Below are 17,951 nucleotides of genomic sequence, written 5' to 3' on the forward strand. Positions count from 1 at the left end.
CCTTTTACCGTCTATGCTTCAAAACAAGCTGCAAATAACGGTTTTCATTCGGAGACTACAGAGAAAAATTGCACGAAATGTCTGCGAAGCCAACTTGTTTGATAGTGGCGAGTGCTTCTCCTCAAGGTGGGTTGATTTCCGTGCGTGCACCAGCAGTTACATTAAGAGGGTGATCGAACACAACCAATATTGAGTTTTCGGCAACACGTTATATTTCAAAGGCAGCTCAATAATTTCCATAGACCCTATACTAAATGGGATATTTCGTTATCTTAATCAAATGTTACTTCACCGCTAGGTGTGGTCCAAAGTAAAAGCATCACTTGATCAATTAGTCATGCCTTGGCCGCCTAATGGAATCAGGAAATATGGTGCTAATTGAAGTGTTTTGTTCTTCAGGAGTGTCTGCAAAATCATTCCTTCAATCCTTCAGTCTTTGCAGCTCAGTGTTCAACCTCCAGACAGCTACGCCTGGGGTAAGACTCATTTTCTAGAGAAATGTGCAGCAAAATAAACTTGACTGCCATGTCTCTACAGACCCCAGGAAGAAGCTGCAGCTTTGCTGTAACTAATGGGGATCCTAATAAACAATAAACAATCACTGTTATTTTCATTGCAGGGGAAGCCAATAGACTTTGTTGGGGTCGATGAAAGCACTGCTAGATGGGTGCAGGACTTCAATGTGAAACCCTACGCAACACCAGCCAAACTTGAATCTATAGATGGTGAGAATGACTAAAATGTGTATTTGCTGCTGTGTTGTTTGTACTGTGCTGAGCTCAGGGTTATGTCATGATGACCCCTGCAGGTGCACGGTACCAAGCGCTCCTCATCCCAGACTGCCCCGGAGCGCCCAATGACCTGGCACACAGCGGCTCTCTGCACCGCATTCTCACTCACTTCATCTCTCAGCAAAGTGAGTGTGACTCGTGTGGAATCCAGACAGGCTGTAATCTTGAAAACAGTCAAGTTAGGAACATAGGCTCATTCGTGGCAATTATGAGGATGCAAACTGTCTTTCTCTGTGTGCAGAGCCTGTCTGTGCAGTGGGACAAGGAGTGTCAGCTTTGTGTTGTGCCACTGAGGGACAGAGATGGATCTTCAGTGGCTACAGCCTAACAGGGGTTAGTGTCTGTGCCTCTCCAATGTGTGAGGGAAATATGTCCCAACCTATGAATGCAGTTTCCTTGTCTTAAGTGTGTATTGCAGTATAGTAACCAACTGTAACTCTTTGTTGAAAGCCATCAGTTTTTGAGCTGGTGCGGAGACCGGACTTTGCCAACCTGCCCTTGATAGTGGAAGACTTTGTGAAGGACAGTGGTGGATCTTACACGGGTGAGCTGCAAGTTGAATGTAAAGTACCAGATGCCAATAGGACTGAGTAAATGCTTAATTAACGTGCCTAAGTCAAAACTTTTGTTTCTTTGTTTTTCAGCAAGTCAAGAGGACGCCATGCATGTGGTCATAGACCGACACCTAGTAACTGGTCAGAATCTGCAATCAACTTCAGTTGCTGTAAATAATCTAATCCTGATCTGTAATGGCAAGTGAATCTACTAAACAAAATGTTTACAGCCCACACTGCAGATCCAACATGTTTGTTCCAAATTGATATTCATGTGATTGAACGTACATTCATCAAAGACAAATCAGGCAAGACACTGAGTCAGGAGAGATGTTTGGCAACATTGTAAATACAATTCATTACTTCTCAATGTCCTAATTACAGATCTAATAAAAAGCCATTTGACAAAATCAAAACAAATGTTTTGATTAAAAAAGGGATGTCAGAAGCAATTTGGGTATCATCAAACAGACATGGAAGGTTCATAGGAGCTTAAACACATCCAATCCAACAGAAGGGAAATGAGCCTATGCATCTTCACAGCAAAGCTCAATCCAAGAGCAGAACAGTTTATGGGCAGAGTTGAGCAACCTGTCAGAGGACTTCCACCGAATTCTAGCCGAGTATTTGGAGACCAGTGAGGAGAGGTTAGAGAAATTCAATATTAATTCCAAGGCCTGAGGAGACAAGTTAATTTAAACTTTATGCATTTTGATCATGCACTTACTGTCGTGTACTAGGGAGGACTATTACTTCTTTCTTGTCCATGAAAATGAATAAAACAATACTTTAAAAGATCTATTGTTTTCTGCCAATATCTTTAAAAGCAACTGATCCGTTTTATTCATGCAGACAATCAGATTCCTCAAAACGTCCACGACCCTCTGACAAGCCCCAAACCAAGACCAGCACAGGTTGAGTATTAACTAAAGCCTCCCGGCGGCTGGTTCCAGAGTTCATTTGACATTTGAAGAAAAAGAGAAAAAATAATCACAGCATAACAGCATTGGTATTTTTGGTTTACCATGTTTGAAATGAGACGGGTAAGGGGAGGCAAAACCCAAATTATGGTAGATAATTGTGAATCCATTATGCTGATTTTCCAAAGGTCGATTGTAGTCATAAACTTGTCCCTTTTTCTTCTCATAGAAGATCATAGAAATAGTCCAGTCCTTGTCCTACTTCCCACAGGGAAATTCCTGTGCCCAGTTCAGTAGCTAAAGACATCCTCAGGTAGATGGACTGTAAAAGAATAAAAAAGTAAACCCATAGTCATCTTCACCTCACCATAAAACAGTAAAAATTATAAACATATCATTAAAGTGTGATAGTAAATGGCAAAAAGTCTTAAAAATATAGGTTGCTACTGTGTTTACCTACAAAGCATAAAAAGCTTAAACGGTGAGGGCTTTACCTTCAAAGTTGGATAGTACACTACATGCTTAACTGCATTCCTAGAATGAAAGGGAAGTAACACATGTTGTTGAAAGATGCCAGTGAATGTCAACCATAGTTTATCAACCTAAATAAACACATACAATCATTACCTCTTGTAAATGAAATAATGCTCCCCAGCATATTCATCCCAGATAAGTTTTGGCCTAAGTTCTCGCAAAATCTCAATGTACCTACAGAGAAGTAGAGACAGGTGTACATAAGAGGGAGTGGTAAAGAGTGAAATATATGAAACCTTAAATTGCTCAAATGTCAATACACTATTTACTAGCAATTACAGTGTTCTCTTACCTGCCCCCCAGGAGTGGCTCTGTTTCCTGGCTTGCAAAATCTAGACCATACAAATTAAGTCCAAGCAGGATCTTCTGTCTCCACTGAGTGTCAGGTGACAGCTGGAGAACGCAGTCTCTCACCCAAGTCAGAGGGGAGCTTGGGCCCGGGCTAACAACAACAACAACAACCACAACACTTAAGTACTTCATACGTGACAAAGCTCTGATTCTAGCTGCACTGCTCATTTATTGAGGTCATGCCACCTAAAGCAATTGAATTTCAACCAATCAGAATACATGGGCACTGTTTGTGTCTGTGAGCCTCACCTGCCAGCGCTGGAGTAGTCGTAGGTCATGAGGCTGAATGCATCTACGACTGGAGCCAACTGCTCAAACTCCTCCCTGCCAAACATACCTGGCTGCCCCGTGCTGTTCATAATTTAAAGATATTAAGAGAAATAAAAATCCAGCAATTCTGTGGCATTTATACTGGTTAAAAAATTGTTAAAACAAATGTGTATTCACCTTGTCACAGGAGGTGGAATGACAAGGATACAGTCTAGTCTTTTAGTCTTCAAAGTCTCACATATGTGTTTTATCAAATGGACCAGCTCGCTGCATGGAATAGGTTAAATAGTGTTTGGTTATTTGCATTACACATGTAGTCGTAAAAGCAATTTGAGTAATAATAAAGATGTGATGTGTTAATAGAGTAACTCACTCTCTTTTGTTGCCTCCCAGCTGACTCCACAGCTCCAAAGTAAAACCATCAAAGCCTTCTGTCTGCAAGGCCAATGCTTTATTATTAGATAGGAAACAGCACAAATGCATTGTCGCCAGGGAGTATGCTATGCAATACTATGGCTGCTTCTAGCGCCTCATGTTACCTCTGCATTTAATTACCTTTGCAACATCCAACAGCTCAGTTCCCAGCTCTTCAATTTCATCTTCACTGCCGAGCACAGTTGCGTAGTCCTGGTAAGACCAGCCATCAAATAACAGTCGAGGCACTGAGAACGAGTCCAGGATCAAATTAGCCCCAAATTAACAGATCTGAGTTGACTTGTAGGGGACATTAGAGAGGAAGATCTCTATTCTCTACTCACCCATTCTGATTTTTCTGTTAGATTTGCGTACAGCTTTGACCCAGCCTGGAAAGAAACAACAGTTTTTAATTTGTTCTGACACTGTAATAAGAGGCCAAGTCCTTACAAAGAGTGTTTAATATTTGGCAGCTTGTGATGTGAACCCTCTACCTGGGTCGTGGTCGTGGAGGCCGGTAACATCAAAGATTTCTAGTCCCCGGCGCCGGAGCTGAAGCCACACTGGAGACACTGAAGTCAGCTTGGATCCAAATATCTTGGCTATGTCATAGCCATGGGAATTCCACTATAGGGGGAAAACATTGGAGATTGCAGATATTGTGTCAACACAAGTCCATAGGAGACACTAATGTTGTGATAATAAAACAATGTTGTCAGCTGATTAGGACTTGTTGGGCAGCAAAAAGTCAACTTAAGATACTACTGAATGGATTTAAGACTTACTGGTGTGATGTATCCAAGCACAGGTCCTTGAAACGTCCGTTTAACATGAGCACAGTATCTCCTTTCCTCCTTCACTATGTCTCTCCACTGCGGATCTGACACGACAAGGCCTCTCTCCACCACAGACAACTCTGCTAGAGATGTCTATCAGTTCAGGAAACCGTGGTTCAAAGAAAGATGAGAACATTTCAGACACGTGCTATCCATCTATATTCTGCTGGTTATACCATATCATGACAAGACCATCTGACTGGCCAAATGTCAGGTGGTCACAGGTGGTGATATCACATAATGTGCGGCTGACAGCGACGCACTTGATGCTGACAAGATTCAGGTGGTCTGACGACAAACAGTTCACACCCAGTCTAGGCGCCACAACTCATTACTACAATACTGTAAATACTCACCACCTCTGGCTCAGCTTTGGGCGGCTTCTTTGCATCAGTTTTTGAAAGTGTGGCACTGACCATCAAGCAGCAGGAGATGGTGTGCAAGAGGATTAACGTCGCTCTCATTTCCACAAAGGGAGTTAGAAAGGTAAAATGAGTTTGTTCAGATCGATGCAGGGCAAGTTCTTCCTTCCTGATTGAGAGTAGGCTACGTGTGCACCAAATCACATAATCATCGTACCAAAAAACGGGTTAATAATGCTGAAAAAATAGTCCAGGTGATTGCCGAACGATGCCGGTTAATCATGTCACCCATGGATGTATTAATAACGCTAGATATCACCCCATTTAACGTGGCTGGTGCCAGTTGGAATGACAACTTGCTCGCCTTGCTCTACACAACCATTCGTGGTTGTTGAGCGAAGAAGAGCAACTTCCGTGTTGTTTTCAAAATAAAAGTTGATTTCAAGAGGTCATATCAGCAGATAGGTGGCAGTGTAGCTTCTTTCTTTCTTCAAATCCACGAGCTATCCAAGCAAAGAAGACAAGCTCATTTTCTACTAGTGACAGCCGCGACTGACAGCTGTCATGTTTAACGTTAGCACTGACTTTTCATTGTAATAGCTTGTATATTCCGCCCTCGGCTCTTTCGCTCTCCACTCAGGTAATGGAATGCCATTTTTTGCTAGGTTCGCTTGGTAACTAAGGCTAACCCAAAGTAAAGCTGCTGCAGTTAGCAAGCTAACGTTAGCTAACGTTACATGTGTTCGGCGTGTTTGATCCACAAGATGCATCATGAGTCATGATTACTGTCAATGGTCATGACTCAAATGTGTGTAACGTTAAACCTTAGCTACATCTTAAGAATAGCAAATTGTTTGAAACTGACATGGTCTCTTACATCTGTATGTACTGTACTGTACTGTACTGTACTGTACTGTACTGTTGTGTGTTGTTTTGTTTTGTCTTATAGTGAGTGATGGAAATCGAACAATTTGTGTCCAAGACACTTGAGCTTCTACAAGAGGAGAGAGAGGCTGAAATAGAGGAGACTAGGTATGTAACGCTAGCTCTATTTTCACACGAGATCTCCTCCTGATTGATAGCTGTCAGTATACTACAAAGTAAAAATGTAAATACGTATTCTCTTGTTTTATGCCTTTAGGGTATGGCAGGAGAACATCTCTCTCAAGGATCTTCAAAGCAAAGGAGTATGCCTGCTGAAACTACAGATAGGAAGTCAGTCCACAGGCATGTATGGCCGGACACTGGTCATCCTAGAGCCAAGAAAACGCATTGGTATCTCACTGCTTCCAAGTAACAACTTTGGACCTGGTAAGATGGTTAAATCAAATGCATGATCAGTTTTATGTGACTTAGATTTTCACACTGACTACCTATTTGTGCTGGCCTTTGTTATAGGGGACATAGTTGGCTTGTATGAGACAGGTGGATGCACTACAGCCTGTCAGGTTGGCACAGGGATAGTGACGAGGGTCAGCCAATCATCTGTAAGTGTGGCGTTCGACGACTCTCAGGATGGTCTCAGTATTGACTCTGATTCCGTTTACAACCTCTTAAAGTTGGCGAACGATGTCACCTACAAACGAATGAAACGGTGAGTTACAAATATCTAACATACCGCTGAAAATGTAAAATGGATACAAGTTAGTTATGAAACCTTGAAATCACTTATTTTCACTGCGGTGTTTTTGGTTTGCAGTGCTTTGAATACTTTGAATGGATACAGCAGTGGACCAGCCTCTAATTTGATAAATGTTTTCTTTGGGACCTCAGAACCTGGTTCTCAATCACAGCCAAGTAAGTAAGGGCCTTAAAAAACAAATCTTGTTAGACACTGTCCCTCTGGTTTTCCTTTCAAATGACATCCGGTGGTAGTTCACAGACATGCATTGCAACCATACTTTTTACACTACTAGGAATCTCGTGCGCTCAATTCCTAGGGTGGAGACTCTGGAGATGATGCGTCATGGGTGCAGTTATGGAAAGCGCCCACTCCGTGGGCTCCCAAACCCACCTAGGCGCCATCGTATAACTGTGCACCACATCACAGTTACTCGAGTGACATCACTGATGACATCACAACTGCTTGAGTGACATCACCGTCGAACAATCACAGTTGCTCGAGCACATCACAGATGACATCACAGTTGCTCGAGTGACATCACTGATGACATCACAATTGCTCAAGTCACTTCTGTCACAAATTGTGACTGACACCACCACAGACACCACTCCGCCAATTTCAACTAAGAAGATTTTCACCGCCTTGCAAACCAGTATGAGACTAAAAACATTTTATTGTGTGTCTGTTTCTGTCATGCTTCATCAGATGAAGTAGCCTTCTTTAACTTGGACCTGGATGATTCCCAGAGAGAGGCTGTGTCCTTTGCCCTGTCTCAGAGAGAAGTGGCTGTGATTCATGGACCACCAGGCACTGGGAAAACTACCACAGTGGTGGAGATCATCCTCCAAGCAGTCAAACAAGGCCAAAAGGTGCAGATTAGCATGAAGCTACTATTGTGTTTATACAGTATGAATATTGTGATTCCATGAGCCCTGGGCGGCTGTTGCTCAGGAGGTATAGCAGTTCGTCCACTAATCAGGTCGGTGGTTCGATCCCCAGCTCCTCCAGTCCGCATTGCCCACCTTCGGTGTGCGAATATGTGTGTGAATGGATGAATGTAGACACATTGTAAAGCGCTTTGGATAAAAGCGCTATATAAATGCAGTCCATAATAGGAGTAAAGATATAGCATGGTTTAAAACCGTCCTGATTTGTGATCTCACATTCTGTTTCGCTCTACATCAGTCTGGACTCCAAGCCGTTCACAGTAATTTCAGTGTGTGGGAGTACTCGCCTTGACAGACAACTCCTTCAGCCAATCAGTATCGCCAAATCCAGTCCTTCAGCCAAACAGCGTCGGATCTAGTCAAATCCAAATCCACTCAGAAGAACGTCGAAAACGTCTTTTCCGCCAAAGAAACTCTGCATACTCTTGTTCTTGTTTAATTGTTATTAGATCTATTTCTGCGATAACTGCACTTACGGCTGTGTAAACTCTACGAACGTTACTGCTCGTTGCATCCGCAGAGCCATGGGAGCAGCCATTACTGTTTGGCCAGCGGCGTCCGTGATTGGCCGGTTACAATGTCAATTACGAGGCAGATCCCTGATTGGCCTGTGCACTTTGTAATTTCTGAAAAAGCCTGCCATGGGCTGGAAGCCAGACGGTCCCGCAGAATGAAACATAAGTGAGTTCACGCCATCGCATGGTTTTAACCAGGCTAGTAAAGATGTGCTGTGGAATTATGTCATAAAAGGATTTCAGTAATACAGTAGGTTGAACTACTTTTCTGCTCATCTGTCAGTGTCACTGGTTGATGCATTTGCCAGAACATCTCAGTCCAGTAGCACTGGTTGATGCATTTGTCAGAACATCTCAGTCCAGTTGCAGTGATTTTGAGAACTGGATTGTGTGTTTGTGTAGATCTTGTGCTGTGCCTCCTCTAACGTGGCTGTGGATAACCTAGTGGAGAGGCTAGCCAGGTGCAAAGCCAAGGTCCTGAGACTGGGCCATCCTGCCAGACTACTGGAGTCTATACAGAAACATTCGCTGGATGCCGTTCTTGCTCAGAGTGACAACACAAACATCATCACTGACATCCGTAAAGACATTGATAAAGCTTTGGTAAGTATGTTAATGTGTGTTGCTGCCGCTCGCACGTGTGCTGTGTTGATTGATTTGTAATATATACAGTACACTGTATGTATATTTACTTCTTTGTTTATTTTCACGATGGGAATGAAGAAGCTGCGTTACAAAGGGGAGCGGTTCAACTTCAAGGAAATAGGGGCGTTAAGAAAAGAGCTGAGAACCAGGGAAGCGACAGCCATCACCCAGATCCTAAAAAGTGCTGACGTCGTGTTATCAACCAACACAGGTCAGTAATGGCCCTGCACTGTAGCAAATGATCAGTTGTTGCAGTGATGGAAGAAAAAACATCAGAAGCCGCTTGTCTGTGTCTCCACAGGAGCTTCTAATGACGGCCCTCTGAAGTACCTGCCTGGTGACCATTTTGATTGGGTGGTGATCGACGAGTGTGCCCAGGCCCTGGAGAGCAGCTGCTGGATAGCTCTGCTGCATGCACGCAAGTGCATCCTGGCTGGAGACTACAAGCAATTACCGCCCACTATCAAATCACAAAAGTAAAAAACATTTTTTTTTCCTCTCTTTTTTGCATTCACTTGAGCATTTAAGATATTTTTCCACCGAGAACCCACTTTCTTGATTATATCTTCTGTAATGAAATAATTCACTTTACTTGCTTTTTTTTTTTTTTTTTTTACACAGTATGATATAAACATCACTCATATACAACAGATGACATATGACACATTCTAAATTATTTATAATTCTGAACTCTTGAGTTTGTTAGCTGCTTGTTATAGTTTGGTCCATATCGTTTTATGTTTTCCATAGGGCTGCAGCAAAAGGCCTGTCTCTCAGTCTTATGGAGAGACTTATCCAGAAGTACGGCGACTCGGTGGTCCGAATGCTAACAGTACAGTACCGCATGAACAGTGCCATCATGGAGTGGGCCTCCAAAGAGATGTACCAGGGCAGACTGACTGCTCACAGCTCTGTGGAGAGACACTTGTTAAGGTGAGAATAAGCTTGGTTATGAAAAAATATCTCACTTGTGTATTCAGTTAAGTAAGAGCTCTTTGAAATAACTGTTAAAAACCAAGAGTTTCATCCAAACAGAGATCTGCTGGGAGTTGCCTGTGTTGAAGAGACGAGCACCCCTCTTCTTCTTATCGACACCGCAGGCTGTGGACTGAGTGAAATGGAGGTCACAGATGAGCAATCCAAAGGCAATCGAGGTTCGCCATTTTTATGATAAAAACTGTAATTCAAAGAGAGAATGATTTTACGGTTCTTGTGGGGTATGGGATCTAACAATCTGTTTCATGTATCCTCAGGTGAAGTTGACATTGTTGAACTGCACATAAAGGCCTTGACTGAAGCTGGCATAAAAGCCAAAGACATAGCTGTTATTGCCCCATACAATTTACAAGTAAGCCACTGTTATGAGGAACTACACCTTTAATATCGCTCTGTAATGACTACTATTTTACTATGTGGTAGTGATAACAATGTTTTTTATACCTTTATTTCTATAACAGCGACCTATCAAACTAAGAGAGCCAAAGTTTAACATGAATAAAAAATGCAATCCCCGTAGTGAATGTAATTGAAAAACAAACGGTACTGAATTAATGTGAAGTAATTAAGCACAATGAATTTTTAACAATGATAAAAAGAGAAACATCTAATAATTTAGCTAGCCTATTCTCCTAAAGCACATGACAGAAAAAAGCCCTTTGACTCAGAAATTACTGAAACATATTATTTTTGATTTTCTTATATATCTTTTTTTCCTCTGTAAAGGTTGAACTTCTGCGTCAGAAACTTTCTGCAAGGCATCCAGAGCTGGAGATTAAGTCAGTGGATGGATTCCAGGGCAGAGAGAAAGAGGCTGTGGTGTTATCGTTAGTTCGGTCTAACAGAAAAGGTAATCCCTTTGTATGAAGCCCTACCTGGTTCTGTTACAACATGAGCAAGTACAGCTTATTCCTTAATGTACACATACATAGTACATACATACATACATACATACATACATATGTATTTATGTGTTTCTTAATCTTTTAGGTGAAGTTGGATTTCTGGCTGACGACAGAAGGATCAACGTGGCTGTTACACGCGCTAGACGCCACCTCGCTGTAGTGTGCGACACGCAGACTGTTCAGACTCACGCCTTCCTGAAGTCCTTAATCAATCATATGACCAAGTGTGGAGAGGTCAGAACAGCCTTTGAGTACCTCCAGGATATTGTGCCACATAACTATACCCGCGACCACAAAGACACCAAGGCTAATGCTTCTGCTAGCAGCTCCTTATCTACCAAACCGAATGTCAAAGATCAGCCTCCAGGCAAGGCGAAGCAAGGGCAGAGGAAACCCTCCGGTAGCAGCAGTAAGGAAGATCTGGCTCGGTCAGAGAAACACACAAAGTCCTGTGCATCAACGCTGACAGAGGAAGAGCAGAACAAAAACAGATGTGCTGAGATCAGAGAGCAGGTGGAGAGCTTTCTGAAGGACCCAAATCGGAGTGAACTACAGTTTTCATCATCCTTCAACTCTCATGACCGCCTGCTGGTCCACCAGATCTCTGAGGAGCTGGGGCTCAGTCATGAGAGCAAAGGGGAGGGTAAAGACAGGTGCATCACCGTCTCCAGACCACTGAAGTCGAAGCCAGCTGAGGAGCCGGCACAACCAGCAGCTGTCCAGGCGAGGCCAGCTGAGGAGCCGGCACAACCAGCAGCTGTCCAGGAGGAGGAAAGGGTCCCAGAACCCCAAGCGGGGCCTTTGTGCGAACCTCCATTAGACCTCAAAGGTTTACACTTAGAGCGAATGAAGAGGGAGCAACAGAAAAGGGAAGAACATGCCCAACAAAAGAAGCATCAGGACAACATGCCCACTGCCCAATCTACAAAGAAGCCCAAGTCCGCGAAAGGTTGGCAGTAGAAGTCTTTCTCATGTATTCCTTTTGACATGTCGTGGTGTGAAAACGTTTGTCTGGTGGGTCTCTAATAGGTCTTCTCTTCATCATTTCTCTCCCAGGGAAGAACCGCACCAAGGCAGGTGCCTGTGACATCGCTGCTGCCGCCGGAGCCGATGACGACTTTGACACACTTATAGGTGCTGTGATGAAGGCTGAGAGCGTCTGCAGTTTCGTCAAGTGCAAAGCCTCTGTGCTCATGCTTGGACAACTTTGCCTATTTTGCAATAGGCAGTATTGTCTTAGTCACCACATACCAGAGGTAAGAGGAGCTGGATCAGACCACAGCCAAGTAGTATTTGCAAATACTTTTTATGGCTTGTATTGGCCTACGTAGGTAGTTGGGGAAACTCAATATACTATTATTTCACTTAAAACAAATGGCACAATTATTTGCAAATACCGCGCAGAACTTTGAGGAGCTTCATTCAACAATGATTGTGGTCTTGTTCACATTTTTAGGTTCACGGCTGTGGAGATAAAGCAAAGTCCCACGCTCGGATGAGAATAAGCAAGGAAGGTGTTCTCTATGCTGGCAGTGGTAAGAAAGAGAAATCTGTGGACCCCAACAAGAAGGCCTATCTACAAAGGAAACTGGACTCCAAACTGAAAGACATGGCAGGCCAAAGGAAAACAAAAAGCAAAGACAAGGAAAATTAAAAAGTTATTCAAATTAAATGTAGAGCTGAAGATTGTTACGCTGATGCAAGATTAAACAATCATTTATTGTTTAACAGTGGCATTTTGGGATGAAATACAAGGCACCTACTGTAATGCGGTGTTGTTTTCCCTGACTTACATTTATAAATGATACATTTGAATATGCTCAGTACTTGTTAAACAGCAACACACGAGCTCCGCTAACATGAGTCTTCCTGAACTGTTCCTTCCTGACTATTTGTCAAGTCAATGGTACATCTATAGCTATTGTCATTGGGCAGATTATCAGTGGGCTGGAGCTTTTCCCCTCCTCATACATACCAGGAGCAAAGTAGGGAAATATCCTCTCTGTGAATCTGTCTTTAAATGTGTGTATTGGGGTTAAATCAGCAGCGTTGAGGAACACTACCTTCCCCTTGTCACAGTCCAGCTCAACAGTAATCCCCTGGGGCTTCTTCTTCACCGATAACTTGGTGCGAGGCGAGGTCTGAGCCCAGTATGTTTCTCCGTTGCACAAGCCGATGACCCAGAAACCCTCAGTGGGGTTGAGGAAGATGGCGGTCTTCCTTTTGATGGACTCTCGGGCCACGCCAATGTACCAGTCTTTGCCGTGGCCCACATCTACAGTCCAGCTGTGCTTTCCAGAAATGAACCCAGTAGCTCCCAGCACAGAAACGCGGCTGTTGCAGCGCTCGGGGTTATTGGGGAGGAGCTGTTTGCTGCCGTATTGCACGCAGGTCAGCTCTTCAGAGAGCCTCAAATTGGGTTGGGCTGTATTTGGATCCAGAGTGATGGGAACTGGAAGCATAAACACATAGTTCAGTGGATTGAAAATACGTGTAGTTTCTAGTAAACTTCCAATGGTCACGGTCTTGTCACTCACCACACTTGACGACTTTAACCATCTTCTTCCAAACTTCAAATTTAAGTAATCGCAGATGTCTTGCAGAATCTATCAGAATATCTCTGATGCACTCTGGGTCTTGAATGTTGCATTTGGCCCTGGAACATGGTGAAATGATTAATACATTGTCTTATTCAAACCGGTAGGAGCCTACTGGTTTTTAGGAAATAATTGGTCATACCTCTTTTTTGTCGTCTTGTAATCCTTAAAAGTGAAATAATGAAAACAGTGACATAAATAGATCACATCCATTATGTCAGCTTGAATAAAATGCCATTGTATGTACTGTATGAATAATGTTCTTAATGTACCTGTAAGAAGCGCACATCACTTGCTCTGATGGCTGCCTCAATGTCACTGATAACGGAAGAGAGGTTTTTGATCTTGTCCTCAATGTGCTCCAGCTTCACAGACATCACCTGGCTCCTCTTTTCCTCTTCCTGTCTGAGCTTCACCAGTCTCACCCTTTCCTCCTCCCATAGAAACTGGTGTAACTTCTCAAACTCCTCCTTTATCACTTTGTCATTTTGATTTGCTTGAGTCTGTACAGAGGTTGATTATTTACATGGATGAACAGATGGAAAACAGCCTGTTTCAGGTGCAACATAGGCCTAAAAATAAGTTAATAAAAAACATTTGGAAGTGTTTGAAAATGTATTTATTGTTTAATATAATAGAATAATGGTACCTTTAAATAATTTTTGGTTTCTTCCCATTGCTCCTTTGTCATGTTCAGTGTTTTGAGCTGTTTCTGCAAGGACTCCAGCTTGGCTGAGACTTCGATCTGAAATGTTTATCATAAGAATCATTAGCCAAAATGATTTCATAACTATACCCTTAGGCCTACCAAAAAACTGAAATAGGCTAATGTGTCAATTCTGATTTGACTTTCAGATAGGCAACTTCATCATCTATGTTTTAAGCATTTTCCCTTACTAGATACGTATATGTATAGGCCTACCCCAATATCAGCTTTGGAACTTTACTATACCTTTTTCTCCCGAGCCGCCTCCCCCACTGGACAACATTCATGAATTTTATGCTTCTTTGATGTCTGGCAGACAAGACAGATGGGCTCTTCATCATTCTGACAGAAGATCTTCAGCTTCTCATTGTGTAGAATACAAAGTTCTTGGTCCTCATGTGTCCTTTGCTCGTGAAAGGAGTCTGCAGCTATCTTTAGTGCCAAATTTATAGGAGGCCTCTCGGAGACAGACAATGTGCGGCATACTGGGCATTCTCGAGATCCCTTCCATTCCCAGTGTTTCTGTAAACAAGCTTTGCAAGAATTATGGCCACATTTGAGAAACACAGGAAAGATAAAAAGCTCACAGCACACAGGACAAAGCAGGGCCTCTTCAGAGAGCGAACTTCTTGCTGCCATCTCCAAGTGTTGCGGTAAATGTCGAGTGTAGGCAGCAAATCTCTATTGCCTGGAAGTGTAAATGTTGATAAACTAGTTGAACTGGTTAAGTAGGCCTACGCATGACCTGAAACTAAGTTCTGCGTCATGAATAGCCTACAGTAGCCTACTAACTCACTGTACTTTTTAATTGACACTACAGCTGAGGACCATAATAGTTCCATGCAGTAAATCAATAGTCAATAATAATATACTCTCCCATGATAGAAGACAGAAGGATGTGAGATATGCTATGGAAAACAATAGAAATTGTGACACAACAGCAGTCTAGGGGTGGGGTGGAAAGGGTTACAGAAATCCTAACCCCAGATGCCATCCAGGGGTGCCTTAACAGGGGCCAGGGGGCTACAGACGTTCTGGAGGCCGTGACGAGAGGCATGATTCATAATATCAAAGTTATGCTCCATTTGTAACAATGTGATCAGAGCAGGTACCACGCTCTTGACAGGGAATCCACCAGTGTCTCCTCATTGCTCATAAACACCAGCTGGCACATCTCCATGGCAGCCTGGAGCTGCTGGGACTCGTCACCTGTGGCCTGCAGCAGCTGCTGAGCTATGGAGCTCAGGGCGGGAGGCTGAACTTGAACGGCATCACAATGTCCAGTGAACTGATCTTCTTTTTGTTTTTTATGGCAGTTGGCATCCTTAATGTTGCATTACCGCCTTCTTCTGGATCAATCTATCCACTGTTTCACTCTTTTCTGGCTCTTGAAGCTTCCGCCTGTTCTCCCAGTGAACTGATGTTAACTGAGATGTCACTTATGCACTTATGTGATCATCAGTGACATCATCAGTGATGTCATAATCACTGATGATGTCATAGATATTGTGACATCATCAGTGATACATCATCAGTGATGGCATAAATCACTAATTATGTCGTAAAATATTGCTGTAAAGTGAGGTCCACAAATATCAAAAGAACCACTTTATTTTCATGACAAAAATTATTTCATATTTAACACATGGTAAAATGGTTTGACTTCGATGCATAAATAATGTTAATGCATTTCAGTCAAGTCCCTCTAAATCATAGAGTTAATAATGTTTAAATCAACATAGTTTCTAGGGGGGAAATCCCATATTACAGCTTTACATGTGCTTAAATTGTGTTTTTTATTGCATTAATCCTCTGAAGAGGGCAAGGCTTGGAAGCAAAAAAGAGAGGTAGTTTAAACCATTAAATTATGAGTGGTTGTTCTGTCAGCAATCGCAAACAGATATCAGGTTCAGTTTGTTTTAAATATCACAGAGCCTAGTTAAAGTCAAGAGTAAAAAAAAAATCTTATCAGTAAATAAGTTTGACATTGATCATAATTGGGGTAAACAGACAATTTAAACTTGATGTATAGTTTGGCTTACAAGAGGCACAGTCAGAGCTCAGAGCTCAAACAAGAACAGGCAAAGTGCTGTCCGGAAGTGAAATCAATCAGTGATCTGTTTCTACAGTGAAAACATAAGTGCTTGTGCAGTATACGTTAATGTCTTGGTCTCTCTGCTATGCTGCCAACCTTGCAGTAGTCACATGTATGGATAGAGGAAGGAACATATTTTACAGTGAGGTTTCATGTTCTTCAAAAACGTCTATTTGACAGCTCAGTTGTGTGTATTGCTCACAGTTGTGCAATGAAATAAGTTCACCTCTCTTTGCTCTAACAGTTCGGATAATTGGATAACAGAATCTGTTGAAATGGTTTTGTCCCTGTAGCATCAAGCATTTAGCCAGTTTTCACCATAAGAATCAAATAATGGATAGTTAACCTTACCTTAAAAATGTTTTAAAATACACTTTACTCTACACAAGGACACCACACTTTCCTTTAGTATAAGCAGCTTACAGTTTTTGAGGAAGATCATGATGACAAACTCAATATGCCCTGATCAACTTCTAAATCTCATTTTGATTGATGAGGCTCATTTATAATAACTGAAATAAGCATAACAATTAAATAAACAAATTTAAATAGTAAAATACTGTAATAAACAATTTTGAAATAAGTAAATATGACATACAGTTATTTTGAAACATCAGCAACAATTGATGTGACCCATCTTTGCTGCTCAGTATTGCAAAGAAAACATTCAAATGGTAGCTGAGCTCTCTCCTTTTCAATTTTACGGTTTTGTCTTGAAGTCACAATGCCTTCCCTAATAAAAAAAATCTCTATTTTACCATTGAGATTTTACCAATCAAATCATATTTACATATAGCTACAAATATGAAAACATAATAATACAAGTATATTTTCCAATTAACTATTTGACATGTAAATGATTGGTCAGATAAGATAATTTCCCAATATTACATAAGGCGTTCCTTCTCAACAATCTTTAGACTAAAATTTCAACAAACTTTCTGTTACTGTCAGACTTAAGAGGAAAACATTTCCTTAAAGAAACTGTGGATAGAATAGGAAATTATATGAATGGCACAATGTATGTTGATCCTGTTCCATCATCTCCAACAATGAGGAGAAAAAGAGCTGCGTATGCCTGCTTAGTAAAGACATACTAGTTTTTAGATTTGTTAAGAGATTTTAGTTTGTTTGGTTTTACAAAGAAATCAAACTCTCAAACAAATTAGCATTAGAATATTATGTACATGAATATATACACCATGACACCATGAAGTTAATGGTAGCAGTACATACCATACTGTATGTTCTCTACCCTAAAATGTAAATATGAACGAAGGTCCAAACAGTCCCAGAAAATACTGTTTGGTATAGAAACTGTACACAGTGATATAATAAAAATCCACAATATGTCACTGGTTGTATAGCAGTTGGATGTACAGTAAAAACAAATGCTGAAATTTCAACAACAAACCCTGTGTCTAAGATGACTGATATATCACTGAATGTTAAACAATTATTATTTTATAAATCCTTTCATCATGCCTCCAGTAGGCTACATTTGTAAAGCATATAATAGCAAATGGACTAAATTATAAATGAACTTTTTCTGTTCGTATTCCTTTTTAACTGTATTCTAAAGTCATCCGAAACGATGTTGGATTTCTTCTTCAGCTTATGTTGAAATGTAATGCTTTCTTATGTAAAAATGTAAAAGCCTTCTTGGTTAACTGTCATTTACAGCATCTGTAAAGAACCAGTAAAGACGTGGGTGCCGGCATTCAGATCCTCAATCTGGGCCTCTTGGTTCTGTTCGACGTCCTCGGCACAGAGCAGCGAATGACCACCCCTCCTACAGTATATAGTCAGCACATCCAGAGGCAACCTGCTTCTCAGAGTTCATTCAGGAGCCTGTGTAGCTGAAGTTGGAGCATCACGCTGTGTCCTGC

At 41.8% G+C, this 17,951-nt stretch overlaps 4 protein-coding genes across 5 annotated transcripts; 2 read left to right on the forward strand and 2 right to left on the reverse strand.

The window, feature by feature from the left end:
• The first annotated feature begins 2 nt into the window (after positions 1–2).
• gatd1 (glutamine amidotransferase class 1 domain containing 1) lies at positions 3–1,577 on the forward strand. Its single transcript, XM_083654377.1, has 7 exons — positions 3–126; positions 400–476; positions 620–725; positions 809–916; positions 1,033–1,124; positions 1,242–1,335; positions 1,436–1,577. The coding sequence occupies exons 1-7, from the start codon at positions 78–80 to the stop codon at positions 1,549–1,551; spliced, it is 642 nt and encodes a 213-aa protein (XP_083510503.1). The 5' UTR covers positions 3–77; the 3' UTR covers positions 1,552–1,577.
• A 904-nt stretch (positions 1,578–2,481) lies between these two features.
• On the reverse strand, positions 2,482–5,381 carry chid1 (chitinase domain containing 1). The gene is made up of 12 exons (XM_083654376.1): positions 5,027–5,381; positions 4,620–4,763; positions 4,329–4,461; positions 4,179–4,223; positions 3,976–4,082; positions 3,794–3,855; positions 3,598–3,687; positions 3,400–3,501; positions 3,092–3,241; positions 2,893–2,973; positions 2,760–2,799; positions 2,482–2,587 (listed from the first exon to the last, which is right to left on the reverse strand). The coding sequence occupies exons 1-12, from the start codon at positions 5,132–5,134 to the stop codon at positions 2,489–2,491; spliced, it is 1,161 nt and encodes a 386-aa protein (XP_083510502.1). The 5' UTR covers positions 5,135–5,381; the 3' UTR covers positions 2,482–2,488.
• A 604-nt stretch (positions 5,382–5,985) lies between these two features.
• On the forward strand, positions 5,986–12,335 carry ighmbp2 (immunoglobulin mu DNA binding protein 2). Its single transcript, XM_083654253.1, has 15 exons — positions 5,986–6,064; positions 6,174–6,343; positions 6,431–6,626; positions 6,732–6,829; positions 7,362–7,525; positions 8,521–8,721; positions 8,842–8,974; positions 9,065–9,239; positions 9,514–9,696; positions 9,799–9,917; positions 10,017–10,111; positions 10,486–10,609; positions 10,750–11,613; positions 11,721–11,920; positions 12,121–12,335. The coding sequence occupies exons 1-15, from the start codon at positions 5,988–5,990 to the stop codon at positions 12,316–12,318; spliced, it is 2,997 nt and encodes a 998-aa protein (XP_083510379.1). The 5' UTR covers positions 5,986–5,987; the 3' UTR covers positions 12,319–12,335.
• LOC310792557 (zinc-binding protein A33-like) lies at positions 9,867–14,607 on the reverse strand. 2 transcript variants are annotated; one of them, XM_083654255.1, is made up of 7 exons: positions 14,214–14,607; positions 13,911–14,006; positions 13,534–13,764; positions 13,404–13,426; positions 13,202–13,320; positions 12,640–13,116; positions 9,867–9,940 (listed from the first exon to the last, which is right to left on the reverse strand). In XM_083654255.1, the coding sequence occupies exons 1-7, from the start codon at positions 14,604–14,606 to the stop codon at positions 9,888–9,890; spliced, it is 1,392 nt and encodes a 463-aa protein (XP_083510381.1). In that variant the 5' UTR covers position 14,607; the 3' UTR covers positions 9,867–9,887. The 2 variants fall into 2 exon arrangements, with proteins under 2 accessions (XP_083510381.1, XP_083510380.1); XM_083654254.1 differs by lacking the exon at positions 9,867–9,940 and having other exon boundaries at positions 12,356–13,116.
• Positions 14,608–17,951: the final 3,344 nt, after the last annotated feature.

Source organism: Poromitra crassiceps, assembly GCF_964638095.1.
Source record: "Poromitra crassiceps genome assembly, chromosome: 18".
Lineage (NCBI taxonomy): Eukaryota > Metazoa > Chordata > Actinopteri > Beryciformes > Melamphaidae > Poromitra > Poromitra crassiceps.

Bases quoted from the DNA above. Each gene is read 5' to 3' on its own strand.
- ighmbp2 (XM_083654253.1), top strand. From the start codon at position 5,988: ATGGAAATCGAACAATTTGTGTCCAAGACACTTGAGCTTCTACAAGAG. The intron at 6,065-6,173 runs GTATGTAACGCT...TTATGCCTTTAG, and splicing joins GCTGAAATAGAGGAGACTAG to GGTATGGCAGGAGAACATCT. The intron at 7,526-8,520 runs GTGCAGATTAGC...GTGTTTGTGTAG, and splicing joins CAGTCAAACAAGGCCAAAAG to ATCTTGTGCTGTGCCTCCTC.
- LOC310792557 (XM_083654254.1), bottom strand. From the start codon at position 14,606: ATGGCAGCAAGAAGTTCGCTCTCTGAAGAGGCCCTGCTTTGTCCTGTG. The intron at 14,007-14,213 runs GTATAGTAAAGT...TAAACATTTCAG, and splicing joins AGGCGGCTCGGGAGAAAAAG to ATCGAAGTCTCAGCCAAGCT. The intron at 13,117-13,201 runs GTGAGTGACAAG...TTATGCTTCCAG, and splicing joins GGTTAAAGTCGTCAAGTGTG to TTCCCATCACTCTGGATCCA.
- gatd1 (XM_083654377.1), top strand. From the start codon at position 78: ATGTCTGCGAAGCCAACTTGTTTGATAGTGGCGAGTGCTTCTCCTCAA. The intron at 726-808 runs GTGAGAATGACT...TGACCCCTGCAG, and splicing joins CAAACTTGAATCTATAGATG to GTGCACGGTACCAAGCGCTC. The intron at 917-1,032 runs GTGAGTGTGACT...CTCTGTGTGCAG, and splicing joins TCACTTCATCTCTCAGCAAA to AGCCTGTCTGTGCAGTGGGA.
- chid1 (XM_083654376.1), bottom strand. From the start codon at position 5,134: ATGAGAGCGACGTTAATCCTCTTGCACACCATCTCCTGCTGCTTGATG. The intron at 3,242-3,399 runs GTGAGGCTCACA...TGTTGTTGTTAG, and splicing joins GACTACTCCAGCGCTGGCAG to CCCGGGCCCAAGCTCCCCTC. The intron at 2,588-2,759 runs GTAAAGCCCTCA...ATTCTTTTACAG, and splicing joins TGTACTATCCAACTTTGAAG to TCCATCTACCTGAGGATGTC.